Source organism: Agelaius phoeniceus, chromosome 6 (assembly GCF_051311805.1).
Source record: "Agelaius phoeniceus isolate bAgePho1 chromosome 6, bAgePho1.hap1, whole genome shotgun sequence".
Classification (NCBI taxonomy): Eukaryota; Metazoa; Chordata; class Aves; order Passeriformes; family Icteridae; genus Agelaius; species Agelaius phoeniceus.
In genome coordinates, this window is record NC_135270.1 from 6222611 (window position 1) to 6246800 (window position 24190).

The 24190-nt window shown below is 43.2% G+C and overlaps 1 protein-coding gene across 4 annotated transcripts in view; it reads left to right on the plus strand.

Moving 5' to 3' along the window:
* The first annotated feature begins 7595 nt into the window (after positions 1-7595).
* Positions 7596-24190, plus strand: part of HIPK3 (homeodomain interacting protein kinase 3) — a 69314-nt gene continuing 52719 nt past the window's right edge. For 2 of the 4 annotated variants that reach the window (XM_077179541.1, XM_077179542.1), the window contains exons 1-2: positions 7596-7732; positions 22923-24009. In XM_077179541.1, the coding sequence (XP_077035656.1) occupies positions 22925-24009 (1085 nt within the window). In that variant the 5' untranslated portion in view covers positions 7596-7732; positions 22923-22924. Of the gene's footprint in view, positions 7733-7806; positions 8352-22922; positions 24010-24190 lie in introns of those variants that run through there. The other 2 variants (XM_054635064.2, XM_077179543.1) reach the window with 2 other exon arrangements.

Genomic DNA, 24190 nt, shown 5'->3' on the forward strand with positions numbered 1-24190 from the left:
TTGGAATATGCTGTGTGAAAAATGCCAATCTCTTGTTTTTTTTTAAATTTTAAAAGTTTAATAGTAATAAAATGGTTATGAAAATAACAATATAATTAGAGTAATAATAATTTGGACAATTTGGATTAGGACAATGTGAGACAATAAAAACAAAGGGATGCCAGTTATCTTTTACCTTTTTCTGGGTAGGACAATCCCGAAAAAGGACACCTGTTAACAGAGGATTAACCCTTAAAAATATGCAACAGCCTGTTGCATATTCATACCCCTCATACATGATGCATAAATTCCATTCAAACACAGGATTCTGTCTGGTCAGTGTCAGCTTCTTCCTCCTAATCCTGAGGCATCCTCATGCCTGAGCGAGGCAGGAAGAAGTTCATTTCTCTTGATAAGGGAAAAATAAATTCATTTTCTCTGAAAGATTTAGGCATCCCTGGCTGCTATGTCACTGTGAGTCCTTTCTTTAAAAAAAGTATCTTACATAGCATAGTTTTTATTTTAACACTATGTTATAACCTAAAACTATATTTAACACACTACTTAAGAGGTTAATACAGCATAACTTTCTTACATAACACATAACAAAAATATTCATTTTAATATTTGCGAAAAGCCAGTCATAAAATACACATTTTTTACATGCTGCAAAAGCACAGCCCCAGAAACCTTTAGTGCTGTCAGTATTTTCCCTGCAGTCAGTAGACATTACTGCTAATAAGCACAGACTCACTGGAGTAATGCAGGATTGTGTTTGAATTCTTTCATTCCACTACCTGCCTGTGTTCAATGATGTCTATTTGAAGGAATGATGAATTTTGGAAAGTGAGGTCAGCTGGAAAATTTGTTGTGTTTTTCACCTTGATCTTGCAATGTATCAGTCACTGAAGACAGAAGTCATTACTCACCTGTAAAAATGAAATTATTGTAGTATTAGTGGGTGGTACCCTATGGATATTCTTAAATGTAGAGTCCTTATTGATGCTTATTTCAAAACAACAGGAAAAAGTGGCAATATTTGCTATGAAAGTTTTTTAAAATTGGCACAATATCATTGGAATTTTAAGTTTAAATATGCTTTTTATTTTAAAAGGTAATTTTTCTCCTCTGTAGAAAAAGTTTTTCAGAGTTTTTTTTGACTTTTTAAGTAAAGTAAACATTTTTCCAATGTTCGGATATCATTAAATTGGGAGTGGATTATCTAATATTTTGTTGATTGCCTTGAATATTATCATTCTCAATTTATATCCAATTCTCTTTATTTTATGTTGTAATAGTCAGATATTGTAAAATATATTTGTCCTTGCCAAACACCTCAAAAATAGAAACATTAGTTTTGTACACATTTAAAATTCATTAACCCTAACAAGTCACTTCCAGCTCTTTTCCTGCTAAGAGAGAGTGAGCATTAAAATGTAATTATTAAATACACTTCTGTGAAAGGTACTCAGGCACCACAAAGGCTAATGACTACATGAAAATAGTAAAGGAAATGCAAGAAAATTTACAGTGTCAGAATAGAAATGCACATTATTGTGACGCATTTCCTGAAGACAAACCCTTTCCTTGTGGATCTCCTAAGGTACTTGAGTGAGGAATGATCTACTTCCATAGCTCTAACAAAGAGGAAAACCAGACTGAAAATGAAAATACAGCCTGAAAAATACAATACCATGATACCTTAGCATTTACATGATCCAGTAAAGATATTTCAACCATTGCAATATTGCATTTCTTTAACTCTTTGTTAAAGAAAATATGTTAATATGAACAAGATCTTAGCATAGGTTAAAAGACAGCAATGAAGAATCTGTCAAATCTTCACCCATTGATGTAATATGAACACAAGCAGAGAAATAAATATCTCACAGTGTCCCTGAGCAAAATCATCTGTGACAATTAGCAGGGTGCCATATTTTTAAATTATAGTTGTCCCAGTTAGCCGTTTCAACAACTGTGGCACTGAAAAGGACAAGAAGGTTGAAAAGAAACAATTAAAAAAATTTTAAAAAAAAGAGAGAGAGAAAAGTTCTGTAAAACCTAGATAGAACTAGTAGGTATTAATGTAATTTCAAGATAAATTAATTGTATTTTTCTACTTATGATTTTTTCCCTTTGCCTTGTACATAAACATCACTCTTCTATTAAAGGATGGACTCTATGATCTTGGAGGTCTTTTCCAATCTTAATGATTCTACAGTGTAGTTATTCTGCCTTTCTCTGGTGTGAAAAGTTAGGGGATTAGTGTTTTGGTTTGGATGAGGAGTGCATTTCATCTCAAGTCAGCCAGCTTTTATCCACATGATAACCAAAAAGATTTTAGATTCCTTCTCACATTTTCTAAGAATTACCATTTTCGTCACCCTATCATTACCATTAGATACCAGACAAAATTATTTTCTAAGAGAAAATTCCACCATTACCTGGCAGAATTTGAAATAGCAATGTCAGGATGGTGCAGGAGGTTTCTTGGGGCTGGGCTTTAAAGGCTGAGGAAGGAAGAAGTAGAAAGAGAGGCAATCTGAAGAATGCTTTAATCTGATTTTCTTCTTTGGAAGAGCCCCAGTGGATGGAGATGCACAGGGACCTGTGGTGTCTTTGTGAAAAAACAAAACAAAGCCCCAGAAACCACCATGAGCCCATGGAAAGCATTTTCTGTCCCTGGCAGCTTTTAAATCTTTCCAGAGGAGCCAGGCTGAATTTGTAATATGAATTTGTAAGTCAAACAGCAAACAATAAACAAAAAAACTTTCACCAACTTCCGCTCCACCTTGTCCTTTTTTTTTTATTTTTTAAATGTTTTTAGTCCTGCATTAAATCTGCAAAAATAAAAGGTGAAATTTGTACTTATTTTTGCAAATGTCTCAGTGGAAAATGCATAGAGAAACCTGTGTGGTTTTTAATTGAGGAAACACAGTGCTTCTCAACTGACCTTCCAGTTGTTGCAAAAGGAGCAAAGTGTATGTTTGCTTTAAATTTGAAAGTAGTTTTCCATTTACACCCAGCAACAGAAGGTTGGATTTTGGGTATATCTAGTAAACATATCTATGGGGAGGGGAGATGAAGAACTTTGAACTGTGCTTGTCTGAATATGATGGTAATCAGTGGGAAGTGTACATTTAAATTTTTATATTTTAAAAGAGCACTTTTTATCAGTTTAACTCTCAGTTGCTTTATCAGTTTAACCCCTTTGCATGTTTCCACAGGAATTTGGATCTTGAAAAATTTTGATCCAAATGCAGAATATCGAATGCTTGTTTCTCATAATACAAGTCATACTTAAGTGACAAAAACATCAGTTAAAAATGCTTTAGATAAGGAATTGTGAGGGAAAAAAATTACTTAATTTTGCCCAGTCTTATGTCTGATTGGGAAGGATAAATACTGTAAGCATAAAATACTGCAGCCAGTTTGAAATACTACACAGCACATAGTACATACTACACAAAATACTACACAGTAAATACTGATTTCAAATCCTATAATTTGAGTCCATGAATTAATTCTCTGCTTAACAAATTATTAAATACTGTGGGAAAGACTAAAGACTGCAGCCTGCAAGTTTAAAAAAAAAAAGAAAAATTTAAGTGGGACCTTTGCTTGTTCCACATGTGAAGGCCTGCACACCTGCAGGGGTCACAGCACCACATTGCCAAGCAGCTTCTGGGTTGTTTGGATTTCATAATTTCTGCTCAGGAAACTCAAGTCTCCCATCCAGGCGCCAAGGAAAAACCCTGCCATCCTCTTTGTGTCAGCTCTGACAGTCACTGAGTGTTTTCCTGACCCAAGGAAAGCCTTTTCTGCTGGGTGAGCTGAGGCTGCAGAATGGGATGTTCAGTGGAGAGCCAGCACTGGGGAAATTGAACTGCTGAGGAGAATTGTGAGAGGCCAGTTCTGTCCCTCTGCACTGGGACTGTGCCTTGCTGCTCCATGCAATTGCATCTTTGTTCTTGGTGGCATTCTGAGCCTTCTGGATGGAATTACAGCCCTGTGGTCTTGCCTTCTCCTGTGATGGCAGAGCCTCATTCAGGACTCCAAGCTTGTTCAAAAATTAAGAGTCAAGCTGATACAAGCAACCCATAAGCTGATATGAACAACTCATCCTGGCTGTAAAAAGTGTTTTGATGATACAGCTTATAGCAGTTTGAGGAGTAAAACAAATTGTTCTAGCCAAAGCATTTTCGGCCTGCATCTACACTTGGGATTTTGGTAACAAAAATAGCACAAAATGTCACTGGGAGGTGTTCTGCCAAAAGCTTCTAGCCTGTGTTTGTCCTCAGATCATTTCTTTTGCTGCATAATAGATTACATCTGTTGGAAATATCTTCTTCTTCTAACTTGTGGGTTTTATTTTCCACTCAGAGCACTCACACCTAACTAGTGCTTATCCTCTGCAAAGGCTTGCAGACAAGGAGGAACTGGAGCCCACGGGGTGTGTGTTTCAGTGCTGAACTTCATAAATGAATCTAAATGACACAGAGCCTCCTTCCACAGAGTTACTTAAGCACTGTGAAACAAAACCCTCCCCTCCAAACGGTATCAGGAGCCCACAGCACTTACAGGTGTAACAAGAGTTTCCACATTAACCCCTCTGTTGCCTACCAGCACAAATGTACCTGCCAAGAGAAAATTAGGACAGGGAAGTGTTTGCTGTTTTCCAGGTGACCAAAAAATAGTCATGTGAGGGCATCTCAGACACAGTCACAGATTTAACCTCTGATAGAAATGGTGATCAGAGCGTTTAAAGCTTGCTGATACATCTAATGTTGTTTTATTGTGCTTTGTGGGCACTTCAAAACTTTTGTGGCCAAAGTCATCCCCAGGAGTCACTGACAGAGGAGGTTCATCACTCCAGCTCACACTGGCTCTGGCCAGCCCTCAGCCCCAAGGCTGGGGAAAGCTTTAATTGAAACAGCTGCCAAAGAAGGCAGCTCCTTGAGGGGGCTTGAAAGGAAATAAGGACAAACAATGGATCTGCAGAGGGGTGCTGTGCTCCACAAAAGCAACTGAAGCAGTTTCAACGAGATTTGGGAGTTTGATTACACGCTGGTGATACTCCTGTTGCAAGGTGAGTGGGAGTCTAGCTTGATCTAATTAGCAAAAACTGGAACATGAGGAGAGAACTGACAGTGCTGGGATGTTTCAGGAGCTGCTGTCATTTAGCAAACGTGACCCACCCAAAACTCCAGTGAGAGAACAGCATGATAAGAGAGGTTAATGAGCCCAAAGTCACCCCTTCTTTTCTAAATCTAAATTCAAATCTGTTTCTCAAAGTTGGTTAAAATTGTGCAGATGTATCCGTGGAGCACTGGATTCATCATTTTGCCTGTTAGTAGAGGATTGGTAACATTCAAATTTACAACTGTATTTGGATTGTTTTGGTTATCAAATTGTAGAGAAGGTGCATGGTGAAACGTGAGAAATTTGCTAGAAATAGATCCTAAAAAACAGCTGGAAAAATTATGTTGAGATTCACAATTTGGGGTGATATACAATTTATACAATTGGAGTGATACACCAATTTAAGTTTGCAGATCAAGTATGGATTGAATCAGCATATATTTAATGTGCTTTTTGTTTTTGTTAAGCCATTTTAGAGTTTGTATGGTTAAGTAATCAACAAGAATGTTTATCAACATTTACTGTCTATTTATATGTTAATAAAATGTGTAGAAATAACTCTGTAGGATGTTATTTTTTAGGAGCTTGATTAATATTTCTAAAATTAGTAAGCAATAGATGTTATGAGCAGCTCTTGAGTGCTATAATTTACTACCATTGACACCCACCTATTTCTTCCCCAGCCCTAAATTATATGGCTCATTACTTACAAGACTGAAAATTGGTGGTGTTGTGGTAGTAAAACCAATGTTAGGTTTTAGCACTTCCGTACAATAAGTCTGGCTTCTCCAATTAATTAATTCAAATTCTGACTTCACATCCTAACAATCTTTATTACAAGGATTGGTGCTAAATAAAGGTTAAAATCAAGCAGACACGTGTTGAAAATACTGGAACAAGTAGTGAGAAAAAATAGCAGAGTACGTGTAGTTGTGCAAGTAAATAAAGAAATTCTTTGTTATTTTTGGCAAGAGGTGGAGAAGCATGTGATGTCCAGTTGTAGCTGTAGCCAAGGATTTATCTTGGGGCTAAATACTTTATAGGCAAACAGTAATTCCTTTTTTGCCCCACATCAGCTGAACACTATTTCGGGTCAAGAATGCTGTTTGCAGAAGCTGACCAGTCGTACAAACCACTAATATTTAAGTGATGTATAATATTAGGGACATGTTGTTACTGGGGGTGTATCCTGTTATTTTGTGAAGAGTTGAGCAAGGCAAAATGCTGTACTGTAATGCAGGATGCAAACTGGTCAATACATTTGCTCTGCCCTGCTACCTCTAAAGCTGGTGGTGTGCCTGATGGGCTCGGGCTAGCGTGGCAAGGACTGCGAGCCAGGGAAGGATGTCAGACCAGATCTGGAAGGTTGGTGCTTCACAGTTGCTTTCAGGTCTGGCTAGGGAAATCTCTTTGTCTTACGAGGCCAGAGCACTCATTTAAATGAGTTAGGAGTTGGTACGTTTATTCTCACCTTGTCATCTTCTAAGCGCCAGGTCCTGAGACTCAGGCCTTTGTCCTGGCAGCAGTTTGCTCATCGTTATGCACGTTGTGTGTGTGTGTGTGAAGGAGTGTTATGGGAGTTGGCAGCTAATTGAGAGCTGGGAGGGAGAGCTCACCGATTCGGGGTGTGGTGATTGGGATGACCAGCACCGGAGGATTATTGGGGGTTTTACAGGTACTCCTGGCAGAGCCCCCACAAAGCACCAGGTTGCCAGGTAGTGACAGACCGGGGCGGGCACAGAGACGAATTCGCGGTAGGAGCATCTCGAGTTGTCCTCCCAGGGGTGACTTCCCGGAGGGAGTTCGGGGTAGGAGCATCTCGAGTTGTCCTCCCAGGGGTGACCTCCCAGGGGGACCGTCACGGGAGTTCGCGATAGGAGCATCTCAAGTTGTCCTCGCAGGGGGGACTTCCCGGGAGGACCGTCAGCTGGCGCTGAGGAGGCTCCGCCGCCGAGTTGCTGCCAGGGGCGGTGATGGCCGCACAGCAGCCTCGGCCGGTCGGTGCGGGAGGGCGGGAGAAGCGAGCGCGGAGCGGGGCCGGGCGCGGATGGCGCTACGAGCGCCGCGGGCGGGCCGGGGCGGCGGCGGTGGCTGCGTTGCGCGGCGGGGCCGGGCGGGGGCGCTGCCGGCGGGCCAGGCCGGGCCGGGCGGAGCGGGCGGGCGGCGGGAGCGCCCCGCAGGCTGCGCCCCGCGGGCTGGGCGGGGGCCGGGGAGCGCCGGAGCGGGGTTGGCCGGCGCCCCCTCCGCAGCGCTCGGCGGGGCCGCGGCCCGCCGCTCCGGGGCGATGGGCGGCGGCGGGCGCCGCTAGGCCGCCGCGGGCAGGGCGGAGGCGGGAGGAGGCGGAGGCGGAGGAGGCGGCGGCCGGGGGCGGGTTGGGTCCCTCCCCGGGAAGATGAGGCGGAGGCCCGGTCTGTCGAGCGGGCTGAGCCGGGGCTCTTCCCTCGCAGCCGCCAGGACAAGATGGCAGCGGCCGAGGCGGCGGCGGCAGCAGCAGCGGCGGGGCTGAGCGGCTGAGCCCGGCCGGAGCGGCGCTTCCCGGAGCGCTCCCGGACATGCCCAGGGCGGCGGCGGCAGCTCCAGCGCGGACGCCAGCGCGGCCCGACCCGTGAAGGTGAGCGGCCGGCGGCGAGCGGGGCCGGCCCCGCGGGCGGAGAGAGGCGCTGCCTCTGCCTCCGCCGGTGGCGATCGCGCTCTGCCCGCGGGGTGCTCCGCCGCACACCCGACCCCCCTGCCCGGGGCAGCGCTGCCGGCCTGGCCGAGCGCGGCGGCGGCGAGCGGGCAGCGCCGCTTCCCCTTCCCGCTGCCCTCGACGGCGCTCGCCCCGCTGCGTCCCTGAAGTTTCCCGTTCCGCGGCGCGGCCCGGCGCCCTCCCGGAGCCGCCCCGGGTGCCGAGCGAGGCCGCCGCCGCCCGGCGGGGAGGTGTGGCCGCCCCTCGCCCGCTCCCGGCGCTGCCCCGCTCCCCTCCGGGCGCGCCGCCTCCCCCCGTGCCTTGTATGGAGCGCCGGGGGCGGCCGGGCTGCGGGGGGTCCCGGGGCGCGGCCGCGGCTCCTCCCGCTCCGGGTGCTGCTCGGCCGCCGGCGCGGCCGCTCCTGGCAGTCCCGGCGGGACGCGACCCTCGGCCCTGAGCCCCGAGGAGAGACCCGCGCTGGGGGGAAGCTGGGGCGGCAAATGGTGCCTGGGGCCGGGATCACTAACAGCAACTGGAAAGGAAGTGGACGCTTTAAAATTTGGTCAGTTCCCAAGAACGAGCTCTGTAAAAACAGAGGGGTTTGTGTGCCGGAGGCTTTGCCGTAATGGTTGCGGCAGGGATTGTGCGGGGTTTGTTCTGGATTCGTCGTGGTATCAATTGTAAAGCTGGCAGGTGCGTTTGCATGTGTTTAGCGCTGTAGGAAATTGTGATGAGTGTGTAAAAATTATTTTTATTTAGATCGAGCCCTCGATCGTCAATGCTATGTGCTTACACGTATATAATAAAGAGCTTTCTTTTGAGGCTATACTTTTGTTACTAACTGTTGCATCTGACTTAAAATGTCAGAAACTGCGATTGTTTGTTTCTTTGTTAACTTAGTTTTTGGCACTCCAGGGCTTGACTTGCCAGAAATTATGTGGCGCTCTGATGTTTTTGCATCTTCCTGCTTGTGTATTTCGCATCTCCCTACTTGTGTATTGCCTTGTTTATTTCAGTGTCTTGAAATTGTGGGGAAAGTATGTTACTGTGAGCGACGATTACATTAGGTGAAGCTGTAGCTGTCGATAACAATGCATGTTTGTGTGATTATTCATTTTCTACCCAGTATTACCTCCCCGTGACATCGCTTGCAAAAAGTTTAGGCTCTGATGATGTCGCACCGAGTAGGAAAGCTGGGATGGACTGCGAGGACTGACATAATAATTCCGTAACAGACTTAATTTGCTAGAGCTTTCTATAAACTAAAGTTTAAAATACACACCAGTAACTGCCTAACAAGCGTGGCAGCCAGCAGAGAGATTAATTAAGCACCTGGAAAATAGGTCAATACTGTATTACGAAGCGGCATGGTGAGATGGCAAATAAATAGAGCAAAGTGTTAACGCGGACTTACCGGGGGAAAACTGATCCCGCTGGAGCCGTGGGGCGGCTTTATCTGCGGACCTTTTATGGTAGCACATGCTGAGAGCCCTCGGACTTTTCACTCCCTCCACTTCTTCCTGGGGGCTTCTCTGCTCGGAGCTCACTCAGGGTGTGGCACCGCTCGTGCTTGTTAATTAATTAATTTTTTTTATAGATAAATTTGGCTGGGTGTTCCAGTTCCGACTGCGGTGGTGGTGCGTGGTTCTCCGGGCTCGGGGGCGGTGTGGAATTGGATGGGTTCCATGAGCTGGAATAAAGTTTCATTGAAAAATTGCTCGGGAAGCTGCCCCTGCCCTGGGGTCTCTGCGGCGCTTGTGATTTTTCTTTGTTTCGGGTTTTTTTTTGTTGTGTTTGCGCGTTTCCTCCCTCGTCTCTTTCAAACAACTACCTATGGAAACAGGGAAATGAGACAGGCTCCTGCATAACAAGATAGCAGAGACAAAGACAGGGTGTGGGGAGGGAGACTGAGCTTGCAACTCATCTTTCAGAACTAACTGATAAAAACCCACTAGAATTTATTTGCATGTGCTGCTTTTCTCCTTGTGTCCTCCAGTTTGCAGCAGTTGCTTCAAAACAAATCGGTGATTTTTTTTCCAAAAGCATCTGTGGGATTGATGGCATCTGTGCAAGGGGATGGGAGGCTGAGCAGCACTTTCAGAGGCAAAGGGTTGGTTAGCTCACCAGCCCCTGGGTGGAACAGAATTCACTGTACTAAATTCCTGTGGAAACACCAATCCAGAGGTGTAGCAACGTCAGGCTGTGTTTTCCCAAGCTCACGTGTTTAGGTGTGTGTAGCCCTCTCTGAAGGGATTGCACACTTCCTGTTTTTAGAGCAGTTTTCTTTTTACCTCTCTATAGGATCTCTTTCTTGTATTTTCCCTTTTGCAGTGTGCTGATCACTGCAACAAAGGCCCTTTTGACGAAGCGGTGCCTTTTGGAACGGGAATTTTGTGGTTGCCTTTCTTCTGTGTGAGGGGGGAGAAAAGCAGCGTTGGTAATGGGAACAGCACTGTCATTTGAGGCTGGACATGTATTTTGGAGGAATGTTAAATACAGAAGGACAAACTGCTTTTAGTGGAGCTAAATTTCGCTGTTGCAGTGTGGGGTGTCGTGGCACTTACAGAGCAGTTCCTGCAGACAGTGCTGCTTTCTGCACAGAACTTTGGGGAGTAAAGCAGAGGACAGAGAGGCCTTCCTACATTTTTCTTTATTAGATCAGCCTTGACTTTTCTGAATATATGAAATGATTTTATCTGATCTGATTCGCTAGGAGGCAGAAGGCTTATCCTTCTGTGAGAGAGAATGGATTTCTAGTGCACTGATATTTACCTGTAGGAAATACTGCTTCTCTATATCCTTAGAAAGCTGAAAGAAGGGGTAAACACCTTTTCCCTCTATTTTTTTTTTTTTTTACTGTGCTGCTTTCTGCACAGAACTTTGGGGAGTAAAGCAGAGGACAGAGAGGCCTTCCTACATTTTTTTATTAGATCAGCCTTGACTTTTCTGAATATATGAAATAATTTCATCTGATCTGTAGAAGCATTAGAGCCGAATTAAACTGCTCTGACTGACAGAAGTACAGGTTGGGTAGAGCAGGCCTGATAATCACCTGGTGATCCTTGGTTGAGGGAAGAAGAAATGTGGAAGTGTCATGATGGTGCTACCAACATTCCTCTGTCATGAGTTTGCTGTTGAATTTTGTGAAATAGCATCCACATTTCAGACTTCAGAAAAGCTTGTTTGTACCATTTTGTGTTTTCCAAGTTCCTAAGTCATTGAAATATTCTATTTCTTGAGATCCCTTCACTGACAATCAGAGGTGGAGTGGAAAATAATGAATTACTTTTAATAGATCTTGAAAGAAAAGGTCTCCTCTTTCCTTTTAATACCAACTTATTTTGTAATTTGCAGAATTAGTTGGTATTTACAAGATCTTGGAAAACAATGGATTACTTTTAATAGGTCTTGAAAGAAAATAATGAATTACTTTTAATAGATCTTGAGTATAGGATGGGACTTCAGGTGTCTGAAACTGTGCTTCAGAACCGTGGCTGGGCTGAGCACAACGTCAGACATGGGGAAAGGAGCCAGGATGAGCACTGAGCATGTTCCAGACCATGCTGTGAGTGCAGTGCACCTGAAATGACCATGTAACTCCATTTAAAGCAGCCTAAAATAACTGATGCTATGATATGGGTTAGTAATGGGTTACCTTTTCTGACTTCTACAGGCACTGAGCACCCTCTGTTTAACCTGAAATAACCTATAATGAAGGATAAAGCCTGGAAAATCCTGTTACCTGGTCTTGGCTTCCCCCACCCCCCCTTTAGACAGTTTTAATTTAGAGCCTCTACCTCTTCTACAGAATTTTAGAGAAATTGTAGCTTTTTCTTCAGAGTTACTGTGCTTTGAGTGACAGGTGAGCAGGGGAACAACATGTAACTGTGAAAGTGGATTTTAGTTGGTGACTTTATTTGATAATGTATTTCCTACAGGCTAGGTTCTTCCCCCCAGCTCTTCAGTTGTCTTATTTCAATATAGTGAATATTGAAAAAGATGGCAGGAGTTGGTGTGAGTCTTGGTTCCCCCCAGTTCTTCAGTTGTTTTATTTCAATATAGTGAATATTGAAAAAGATGACAGGAGTTGATGTGAGTCTTGGTTTTCGATGCAGTTTGGGGATAATCTTTGTAAAGCTTTGTAGTATTTTTTTCATTGTATATCACTTTTTTTTCCATATAGCATTTTAATACTGCCTTTTGGTTAGTGGGTAACTTTCTAACAATCTCTGGTTTAGCAATTGGGCTTGGAAAAGAAAGAAGAGCCAAATAACAACTGTTTTTTAAACAAGTAGACTCAAGTAGTTTAGTTCTGTTTTTTTTTCCTTATGCTGAGACTTGGAGTCAGTGTAATTTCAAAATACCTCTCTGAATATTAACTGTACATATTTATTAATTCCAGCATTATGTAAACCTTTTTGTTTAGTATGTTGTACAGTATTTTATGTTTTTAGAAAAAGATTAGGAAATTATTCCTTTTTGTAAGTAAGGAATATAATCCTTTTTTCCCCTTTTATCCAGCTCTCTTATGCTCTACAGTATTTGGGTATAACAGGAAAATGCAAAGTTCAAGTTCCAAAACAGAGCAATAAAAGAAGATGCAGTCAAACAGCCAAAGAGAAAATAGACATAAGAAATATTTTCCTATCTTTTAGGATGATCAAAGCTACAGCAACTCCCAACATTAAAAAGGTAATTGGATTCTTACATGCAGAGAACTCTTTTTGCATGTTAGGAGGGGCACTCCCATCAAAAAAGCTATCTTTAACATCAGTAATCTTAAACTCATGCTTTCCATTCTTGCTGAAATAATGTAACAGCTCTAGAAGACTTTTTAGTGCTTTTTAAAGCACATTACAAATGAAGTACCCATAAGGTTTTTAATGTAAAAAGTCAGCTTTTATTTGTATGATCACTTGCTGGATACATGTGGTGGTCCCATAAACACCCTGAAAAGAGGAGGTTTTGGAGATGATTGGAGATGCCCATGGCCACTTCTCCAGGCCTGTTGGATTTCATAATCCATTGGTCTGTGTGTGTCTTGTGCTCTCCTGTGTTCTGGAGGCTGCTCTGGGTCACCACACTCCACTGTCCTGCAGCTGTTCTTTGTGTCACCAGGACACCAAACCTCCAAGGAACTTAAATTACTGGGTGAGGCAAGATTTTTATCACCAAGCTTGGCTTGGCTGTTCGCTTGCCTTGGGGCAAGCAGCCACCAGTACCTGAGAAAACCTGCTTTGGGTTATTTTAGGGGTTTTCTCTAGTTTTACTTGGCTCTGAACTGTGAGATGGAAGTGGATCTCTTTGCCTTGTGCTGACCTCATCTTGAGATGGCAAAACTGGTCCCTGGGCAGGAGAAGGTGCCAGGAGAGCAACTTCAGCTGGGGCTGCAGTGAGTGGTGCAGCTGTGCTTTGTGTGGGGCTGGAGTGTCCTCATTGCAGAGATGTTTGCTGCTTTTATTAGCGTGACCAGATCCCTGCAGGCCTGCTCCCTGCCTCTCTGGCTGTCAGCTGACACCTGAACCTCTCCCTGCTCCTGCTGGAATAGACTGAAACAATCTGATGCCTGCCTGCATCAGATGGGACCCCTAATGCATGCCCCCCTCAAGGGCTGCATGAGGAAGCTCACCTGTCAAGGCAAAATGCAGAGAGAAAAGGACCTCAATACCAATAATCATTAGAAAGTTTTATAAGGGAGGAAAAAAAGTTTTTCTTACTGGTGATCTAAGCTCCCTTTGGAAGACATGAGTAACCACTAGTATCAGGTATCCATAAAAAGTGTTTATATACACGTTTTTTCCTAAAGCTTTATTAATTCACTTTTGCAAAAGTAATTTACTTTTTCATATGTAGATTGAATAAATGTTTCTTCTCTTGTGTTTCCACAGTCTCAACATGTTTACTGCTTTGTTTTGGTCCTTTGTCAGCATTAAAAAAAAAAAAGCTATGTTAACTTTTACCAAATTCCACTAGTTTGAATAAAATATATTAATTTTTCCCCTCTTTCCTATGGTGCAGGTTTTCTTCTGTGTTGGCACAATTGGTGGAACTTACACAATTTCCAGGAGGATTTGTAGTTGTTTCTTGTAAGATGCCTTTCTGCCTTTTTGACTGAAGCTGTTGATGTCCATCATTGTCTTATCAACATCTTCCTTCTTGAGTTTTTCTTAGAAACTTTGGTCATCTGATACTTCTTACCCCTTTCCTTTCAATTCTTCTCTTTTTTTTCTTTTTAACTGTTAGACTTGGTTGCTTGTCTGTAGTCTGTATGTTCCAGTTGAGAAGTTTTTTCCACAGCTTCTCTTTGAATATTATTAGGGATTGTATGTGGGTAGAAGAGGCATTCAGATAATCTTTATTTTTCAGCATTTCAATCTGTTAGCTATGGGAATTTTGGTGTGTGAGATCTTGTGAAGCCCTTCAGAAGGAACCAGATTTGTTCCTAAGAGGAGACCAAGAGCTTTTTTCCTTTTCATACCAACTTATTTTGTGATTTGCAGAGTTAGTTGGTATTCAGCCTAATAGGAGCAGATTACTTTCATGAGATTGCTTTTCATAAAGATTGCTTTTCTCTATGGTTTTTGTAATGATGCTGTGGGCTGGCTTCTTCCTTTGCACTGTGTCAGCTCTGAGCCCAGCAAGAGGCCATGGTGGGAAGTGTTCCCAAGAAATGCTCTGGGAGCTCTTTGTGACAAATGCTGCTTGAGACTACATGTGTTTTTAAAACTCTGTCACAGAGGTGTCTAAACATTCTTGTGAAGATTAAAACAAGAGTGGCTGTTAAAGGTTTATTTATGCTACAAGTGGAAAGATTATTAAACATGGAAGGGAATACAACAGAGAAAAAAATGTATGCACATTTAGCAGTATTATTATGTCCCCAGGTAGTGGGTTGTATGCTGCATATAATATTTCTTTTCACATGGTTTCTGTGTAGTGAAATCAGGAAGTTTCTTTGTACAGGGGAGGGGGAGACATTTCTTGCCCTGGTGGCTTTGGGAAGCATTATAATATGTGTTATAACAGTTACTGATTCATTAGGAGGCAGAAGGCCGATCCTTCTGTGAGAGAGAATGGATTTCTAGTGCACTGATATTTACCTGTAGGAAATACTGCTTCTCTACGTCCTTAGAAAGCTGAAAGAAGGTATAAACACATTTTCCCTCTCTTCTCTTTTTTTTTTTTACTGTTCGACAGTAGATGCCATGTCCACTTTATACAGCTATTTTCTGCAAGCAACCAGTGCTATTTTCATGATGGTGTTGCTTACAAGGAAAGAAAAACACCTGTTATATAAAAGCAGAATATTCAAACCACTTTTAAATAACAACTTTTTTATTATGGGAAGAATACTGGGACTTCACAGAGGTTTTTATTTTGTTTGTGTGTGTATAAAAATACCTTCCTGCTTAATGTGTGTGTCTGTATATGTTTGAGAGTTGTTACTAGATGTAGCTGGGGCAACTGACCTGAAAAATAATCAAGGCATCTAATCCCACACACTTATCTTGATTGATCTTTTTCTGCTGCAGTTAAGTCAGTTTTAAAACAAATAAATGCTAACGTTCTATTTACTCTGACATTTTTGTTGCAGAGGAAGCTGAATGTGCTCTAGGTGTGTTTGGTTTCACAACTCAGTAACCACTTGATAGTGACATTCTTGTTGGTCTTCTTGGAAGAGGGACTGATTTTTCCATGTATTTGGGCAAAGTTGTAACTCAAATATTGCTTACTACCAGGTGGTTCTCAATGTGTAGGAAAGTTTTATTCACCCCCTTGGTACAGGAGAGCCTGATTTGCACATTTTTGCATTGCATGTCATACTCAATGAGCTCGACAGGTTTTTTTTGTGTGTGCTGCTCTAGACTTAATGTGCAGGTCCTGTGGGGAGAACAGGAATTTTGTGTTGTTGTTGTTTGGGCTTTTTTGTTTGCTTTGGTTTTTGTTGCTTGTTTGTTTTTGACCAGGTGAAAATCTTTTTTCCTGAGAGGGAGAAAGGTAATTTTGGATGAGTTTCCTCCTCATTGAGTAGTTGAGAGGACTTGATGAACTCTATGTAAGTAGGACCCCTTCCTGGGCATGCAGATGTGGTGCCTTACTTTCTGTGAAGTGGCAACAAACATTTAAATGAATATTCTTAGAGGAGCTGTTTTTGGTATTGTCTAGAGCTATTTTAAAATGAAATTTCAAAATCAATTGCTTAAATGGGTTGATCCATTTCTAGTTCTAGCAAACACCCAGCATTCTAAAAAATGCAAAAATTGAGCAATTGCACAAAAATAAAATGACTGAAAATAAGAAAGGACTAAGAAGGAAATTTTTTTTAAGTACAGTGGCATTTGAACATGTGATATACCAACATGCAGTTTGGGCTAATCCTCTCTATCAAATTTTATTTCTGCTTTAGGCAAGGTGGCAAAATCTTTTGGAAATACTGAGGGCAATGGAAGAAGTGCCCTGCCTCTCTGCTTGCCTTGGCCCTCCTGCTGCATCGAACAGTGGCAGACAGTGGTGGTTGGGATGGATCCTCCAGCACTTCTGTCCTGCAGAAAGTGTGGGCTCTCCTAATCCCCACTGCTAGAGACTTTTATTTGAGTGTGCCTGCTGTTTCCAGGTTCAAAAAGAATTAGTCTTCTAAAAGAAGAGATTAGGCTGGTGAAGCCCTGGCTGGTTGAAATGTGCTGTTTATGTTGATGGTGGCACATTCTGATTTGGAGGGCATGTTCTCCCTGGGGCCGGTGGCCAAGGCACTGCTTGTGCCTGCTTTCCAGCTTGCCCAGGAGAAAAAGAAATGCTTCCACTACTGTTTCATTTATCTTTTTAGCTATGATTGCAGTCATATTGGTATCACAAGATTTAGCTTTTGATATTGGTGGAAAATATGAATAAAGCAATTGTGTTCTTGAGTGCTGGTGCTATGGCAGCGTTGAGTCACAGCAGTTCACTCTGATATTTTATGTAAAATATGTTTGTGCTCAGTGTATGGTGTTAGTTCTGTTTCCAAGGATGGAGACAATGCTGCAATTGAGACTGGTTTCTATCACACTTAAACCAACTGATATTTTCAATTTCTGCTATCAGTTGAACATTGGTGGTGTCTGATTAAAAATATCTCTGCTGTTGCACAGACAGCCTGTACCATTTTTTTTGAGTGGTTAGTAACTAAGTTCTACAAGGGCAGAATTGGATCATTGTATCCTTTGCTTCCCACTAAAACTTGGAGCCAACCTTTGGCCTTTCAGCCTGGACCTGTGCAGGACTGAGGTTTCATGTGGGGCAAAGGCTGTGTTGGCTCAGCTGAATGCTCCTGGTGAATGATGGGCCAACATCCCTGAGCTTTGGAATACATTTTTTAGTCAAGAATGGTAATGATTTCTTTTGTCATGAAATTGCATCTCTGGTTGCTGCCCCAGAGCTGGGTGTTGGTTTCTTTGGTGAGATATCATCATCAGCTGCTCCTGCATCTCCTGGTTCTCTGTAGGGCAGTGTGTGTGCCTGTGCAGTTTGTGTCCAGAATTGCCTCTGTCATTGAGGAAACCATTTATAGGGCACAAGTTACCTGGAACACCTCAGTGCTTTCTGCTTTGCTCTGCTCTCCCTTCTGTGGGTCACAGAGCTGGTTTTGAGGTGGCTGGAGGGTTGGGACTCCCTGGGCTTGTATTTCTGGACACTTTGCACTCTCTGTGGATATGTTTTCCTTTATAAATTACATGAAACCTCAATTGCCAGTGCTTTGTTATTAATTGTCCAGCTGGAGTGAGGGAATTCCTCAGGGTGAACAGGTCATGGGGTATGAAAGAACTTGCATCAGTACAGCTTGTTCAGCTACATATCCAAAATAAACAATAACGTAGAGGTGCTGCTACTACTGGTAATGAACTTTCATCTGTGCTGAAAGAGAGGGCAACTATTTCAGCTTTGTACTTGCTGAATAACTTGAGAATTTGGGTGGCACCTAATATGAAAAGAACAATTGTTTTACCTGGAAAAAATGACAGTTAGTATCCTTCCAGTGTTTCCAAAGTGATGCATGATGTAAACAAAACATTTCGTAAGTGCCACTGCTCCAATTGTGCATTTGCTGGAAGATACTGAGTGTTTAGAAAGCCTCCCTCGATGCCCAGCTGCACTGTGAAGAGGATGTGAGAGTTTTGGAGCTGCTTTTTGCCCATGGAGGCCTGAAAGAAGTTGGAAAACAAGTTTTCTTGGGTTACAGTTTAACTCTGTTATTAGGTGGCTGCCTCTGGCTGCTGGGAATTTACTACACCAGGAGCAGCAGGGTGATTGCAGTGCTGGGGGAAGGAGCTGTGCATTTCACAGACAAATGAAGAGAGCACTGTGGCAATTTCTCCCGAGCTCCCCTGCCGTGGCCTTATTAACCAGTTACTTTGCCACACTTCCCCCCAACTCAGCCATGTGGAAATGTCACTGTACAGTTAATTATTAATGGTGCTCAGGCCTGGAACAGCCTGTGCTGCTCCAGGTTGTCACAGTGTGCCAAGTGGGTTGTGCTGCTGAGTTTGCCTAGCCCCAGAAGGCTGCAGATGTAATTTTGAGAAGTAGAGAGCATTGTTACACCTAGGTGAACATTAGCAAGGTGTTAACCAGAGGTGCCTCGTTTTGCTGAGATGCATCTGCCTGGTTCCCTGCTCAGTTTCTGTACAGAGAAGTTTGGTTGTGGGGGGACAAACTCAAGTGCCTCCTGTCCACTGACATTACTTTGTGAAAATACACTTGTTAATTTATTTAAAGGAAAACAATGAATTTACTGAGGTGAAATATGTTTGCTTTGTTACTTTTGTTCATACTTTTTTCAGAAGCCCAGAATTCACAGCCTCAACTCTGGTCAGAAGTCACATGTTTTGTATAGTTTCATGTTTAACAAGCCAAATTTTCCTGGTTCTCTCTGCTTCCAACCAAGAGGACTGGTTCCTTTGAAGGAAGCCTTTCTAGAGGTGCTAGCAGTTGGTAGGCTGTACCAAAACTCCTTTCTTGTGCACATTCCCTGCACTATTCCCCAGCAGTGAGGTGGGATGCAGCAGCCTCCAGCTGGAGAACACAAGCTGCAGAGCTCCAGAGCCAAATTCAGCTTGTGTGTACCACTGCCCCGGGGCAGGCACTGTGCTGAAGTGGTTACACTTGCTTTGCACTCAATGAAGGAGAAGAGGACTTTAAAAATGTGTGGAGCAATGGACTAAAACTGAAAGTCAAGTGGGAGGTTACTCTGAGGCTGCCTGTGGTACTGTCACCTGGAAATTGCACTTTTCAGACCTTTTGATGCTTTGGTTTGCATCCTGGGGGGCTCTTGTAGTGTACAGTTTGGTTTTTATTTTAAATTAAATTTAACTGGAAGATGTGCACCAGCTCCTTATGTGTGTTCAGACTTGAGTAACCTGAAATGAGCACAGATGATTTTTTCTTTCTTTTAGCACTGGTTGTTTGGCTTTACACTCCCCTCTCTTTTTCTCTTTTTCTGCAGCTGGGCTTGTTAATGTAGGTGCAGTCTGACCAACTTCAGTTTGTATGAGGAAGCAGGAACAGTCTTATTAACAAGTATGCAGAAGGATGTATGAGCTCAGTGAAATGTTTTGTGATGGGGGAAAAGAAAGATCCACTCTCTGCTAGGTGAAAATGTGCTGTGTATTTTTTTCTTTTGCTGGGAGTCCTGGTTTAAAAAAAAAAAAAGGCAACAAAAAACCTGCAACACAGTAAGTCTATTCTTACAGGTGTAACTATCCATAGGATTGTATTGTAATCCAAATACCTCAAAATAGTTTAAAAAAAAAGCTTCTGAACCCCACAAACAAATCAACCCAGTAAGAAAAACAGAACCAAAAAACCAAACCATCACCAACCGCAAAAAAAACCCATAACCCCAAACCAACAAAAAACCCCTTAAAACACAGCAGTGGTGTTACAGTAGAGGTGTTGTGGTATTTTCCTTTTCTCTTCAAGGTTTGTTGTGCAGCTTTGCTGTCTGTGGGGGTTTGTTTTCCTCTGGGTGGGGGGAAATCAGTTCTGTTTATCAACTTAGCTTCTCAAAGGCCTCCAACAGCTGCTTGTATTGGATAGGTCCATGCTGTTCTGGTGGGTTTCATTGCATGTAGGTTGGTTAGAGTGTGCTTCTGTCTGAAATGCCTTCTGAACACTGTGAGTGTGTGGCAGAGGTCTTTAAGCAGTCTCAGGTCTAGGATGCTGCAGGGTTTTATGTGCCTGTTTCACAGGATTCGCTGGTTATGTGAAGATACTGTAGCTTCTCCAAATGACATTGGCATCTAGAAGTGTGTTTAGAAAAAGACAAGCATAATTATGGGAGTTGTGAAAGAAGTGTTTAGGGGAAGAAATAAGATGATTGTACAAGTCTGTTTTTATTTGTGTGGAGTAAAATCTTATTTTATTAGTTCAGTCTGTGATGATTGTATCAAAGGCTGTTGCAGTTCAGTCTGTAATGATTGTATCAAAGGCTGTTCCAGGATATGTTATCTGTTCCATTTAATGGTCAATTTTCTTTTTTTTAGTGGGTTTTTTTTTTGAGTTGCTAAAAATGTTCTTGCAATAACTCAGTAAACACTTCTTATCTGTGAACAGAGCTGTTTCTGTGGTTGGAGTTCAGGGTCGTGGAGTTAGTCCTGTAAGAAACACACTAACCCCAAAAGATGATAGTCTAGTTTTTCTTATCCAACTGAAATTAGTATTGAAGAGAAAGCTGGGACTGTGTTCCTCCAGACCTTCTGGACTGGTTTGAACAGCATGAGCTCTAGAAAATTTACACATTTTTAAATGCCAGTGGTGCTCACAGGCTCAGGTGGGGATTTGAGTGAGCCTCTGGTCCCTCTGGTTCTCCTTGTGCTGGACTGTCTTGTCTTCCAAAGCCCTCCTTAATTTCAGTGTAGCTTTTTCAAAGTACTTATAATCATCATCTAGTGCCCTCAGCTTTGGTGACATGCTTACACAGGAAAATACCTTCTCCAGAAGTTCAGTGGAGCAGGATTTTTGCTGTTAGGTAGATCCAGGGCAGACTGACCTTCTGGGACTGCTGCAGCTTGGCCAGATTGTCACCTGTGGGCCAGGTGTCCTCAGTCCCTCCTGCCTGGAGGTGCATGGGACCTGTTCCTGCCCTGGGGCTTCGTGGTGTGGCTGTGCCTGCCCAGCATTTGGGTTTGTCTGTGAGTCAGGAAAGTGATTCTGGTCATCTGAACCCCCCTGTCAGCAAACTGGGATAGCACACTAGTGTGTCCTTGAGAAGTTTCTTTGCTTTGAAGTGTAGATGTTTTTTGAGTTTGAATATCTTACTTGTTTCAAGCACACGTGTGTAAAAAAGTAAGAGGATTGTGATGAACAAGCAAGCAGATAATTTTGTTGTGGGAATCTCTGAAAGGTTTTAAGAAGAAAACCCCCAAGGCTTATTTTGATAATTTAGTGTCTTTGGCAGATGTGATATTTGAGTCATCCCAGAACTGGAGGAGTAGTAAGGTGCTGATAGAAGGTTTGGCTTGGCCTGAGCTGTGCAGGTGCCACTGGAAGCTCCAGAGGGGCCTTGGATGTATGTGTTTTCTGGGGCAGGCACTGAGGCCTGAATTTTGGATATCGAAATAATATGATCAGGGTAAGTGATTTATTTAAATATAATTGTGTTAGAAAAGGCAGTAAGATCTCCTAGTCAACAGTAATGCTTATGCACCTTGTAATGGGGCATGTTATTTAGGAGAGAAGTCAAGAGCTTGAGGAGTTTTTTCCTGTGTTTTGAGGTTAATAGTTAGTGTTAAGTCCTTGGTGTGGAGCAGGAGGCCAGTGGCAGTTTCATCATGTTTGGTGGCAGAAGAGCCCAGCTGTTTCCTGGCTGTCTCCAGCTTTCTACATCATCTGGCTCTGAGAAAACAACTTTGGGAAGGAGAGAGCTTTGAAGTTTTCTTGTGCAGCTGGGACAAAACGCATTAGAGGATTCTAAACTGAGGTGTTGGTATGATTATTTTAATTGCTCTTAAGATATCTAAATGTTCATTTGCATAAATGAAATCACAGCTTCAGAATAATTATGCTGTGCTTTTGGTTAGTTTTCATTTGATCAGAGTCACTGCAGTGTCTAGCTCAAGTTTTATGTGACTCATCTGCAATTTAAATACCTATTACCAGAATTTTCATGTGCTTGGTATGATTAAGTGATCTAATTAAGGTATTATTGTATTGAATTTGTCTCTGGGAGCTGATCAGACTGGTATAAACCATAACTTCCCTGACACCTTGTAGCTCCACTGGGGTCCATCCAGAGCCTTTTTCTTAGTATTTAGCTTAACTACGTGACAGTTCAAGGCTGGTGTTTGACAGGTCTGGAAGGGGACACTGGGTCAGTGCATAGAGGACACCTGGAAGGTAAATCCCTGCCTCTAGCCCCGTGACTCTGTCACTGATACACGAATTTCTGCAGCGGGGTGGAGCAGAGCTCAAGGAAAGCACCTGCCTTTGGTGAATGGATTAGGTTACTGTACATGTAAGTTACTGGAACCTTGTTGTTGTTTATGTGTACATACCCATGCCCCCTGAGTTATTTTGGGCCCCATCACATGGCTTGATCACTTTCATTTTCATCCCAGTGAAATTCTTTGGTCTGTGGCTGTTATGACATTAGCCTGTTGTCAGAAGGTTGCTGGTGTTTACAGTGAATAGGTTGGAATCCTTGTGTAACGGGTAGCATTGACTCACAATTATCAACTCCTGAGTTATTTTTTGTCATCGTTGCTAAATATTTGAATTGGTTTTTCAGTTGTGTTACTGAGCACTGTGCTACTTTTGTGTGTAGAAATGGTGGGAGGTTTTAAATGAAAGTTGAGTTTAACAGCGCAAAGGTAGGACCCTTGTTTGAAAAATGCCATGTGCTGCAGCCTGTCTCAGTCCTGTGCAACCAGCTCAAGCACTTAACTGCAGTAACCTGCTGCTGCTAAAGTCCTTCTGTGGGCACTTGTGAAGCGTGAGGGCCTTGTTCTGCCACAAGAAACTAAATATAAAACAACTTTAGACCTGCTCATTTGGAGAACATAATTGCATCCTGATTTTTCTTTTAGAAGTTGCAGCGGCTGGAAAGCTTGGGAATGCGCACAATTTTCACTTGTTTTTTTCTTTTCCTCTCCCCCTGTAGGTATGGCCTCACAAGTCTTGGTCTATCCACCATATGTTTATCAAACCCAGTCAAGTGCCTTTTGTAGTGTGAAGAAACTCAAACTAGAACCAAGCAGTTGCGTGTACCACGAAAGAACCTACCCGCAAATCTATGTGAATGGTAAAAACTTTGGAATTTCTCCCCACAGGGTTAGTACTTTCTTTCAGACTAAAAACCCATTTGATAGACCTCGAGGACAGAGCTTTTGGTTGCAGTCAAATGCTGTTGCTTTAAAAAATACTGCAGGTGCTACAAAAGCGTTGGCAGCGTGGGCGCAGCAACCTCAGCCGGAGGGGGCCGGGACGCAGGGAAGCCGCTCGGATCTCCTGGAGGGAGCCCAGCGATGTGGATTGAAGCGTAAGAGTGAGGAGCTGGAGAACCAGAGCAGCACGATGCAGATCGTTGACGAGCTGTCCATCCTGCCTGCCATGCTGCAGAGCGGCGTGGCCAACCCGGTGACGGTGGTGGCCACGGCCGCCTCCAAGCAGGGCGGCACCGGCGGGGATGGGGATTACCAGCTGGTGCAGCACGAGGTGCTGTGCTCGGTGAAAAACACCTACGAGGTTCTCGATTTCCTGGGACGAGGGACCTTCGGACAAGTAGTCAAGTGCTGGAAAAGGGGGACGAACGAGATCGTGGCAATCAAAATCTTGAAGAATCATCCTTCGTACGTGCGCCAAGGGCAGATAGAAGTGAGCATCTTAGCGAGGCTGAGCACTGAAAATGCTGATGAATTTAACTTTGTGAGAGCTTACGAATGCTTTCAGCATCGTAACCACACCTGTCTGGTTTTTGAAATGTTGGAACAGAACTTGTATGACTTCCTGAAACAAAACAAATTCAGCCCTCTGCAACTGAAAGTAATAAGGCCTATTCTGCAACAGGTGGCCACTGCACTTAAAAAACTCAAAAGTCTGGGTTTAATCCATGCTGACCTCAAACCAGAGAACATTATGTTGGTGGATCCTGTTCGGCAGCCTTACCGGGTCAAAGTCATAGACTTTGGGTCTGCCAGCCATGTATCAAAGACTATTTGTTCAACTTATTTACAATCTCGGTATTACAGGTAGGTGTCTCCTACTTTGGTTTTTTTACCTGTTATGGAACGAGGTTTTAGCATTTCTTAAAGTTAGTGGCTTAAATAATTGCTCCTCCAGGTAACTAGTAAGAATGATTTGAAACGGTAAAACCATCTAGGAATGTGAGAGTTCTGTAGTTGGTTGCCATGTTGAATGTGAATACTTGCT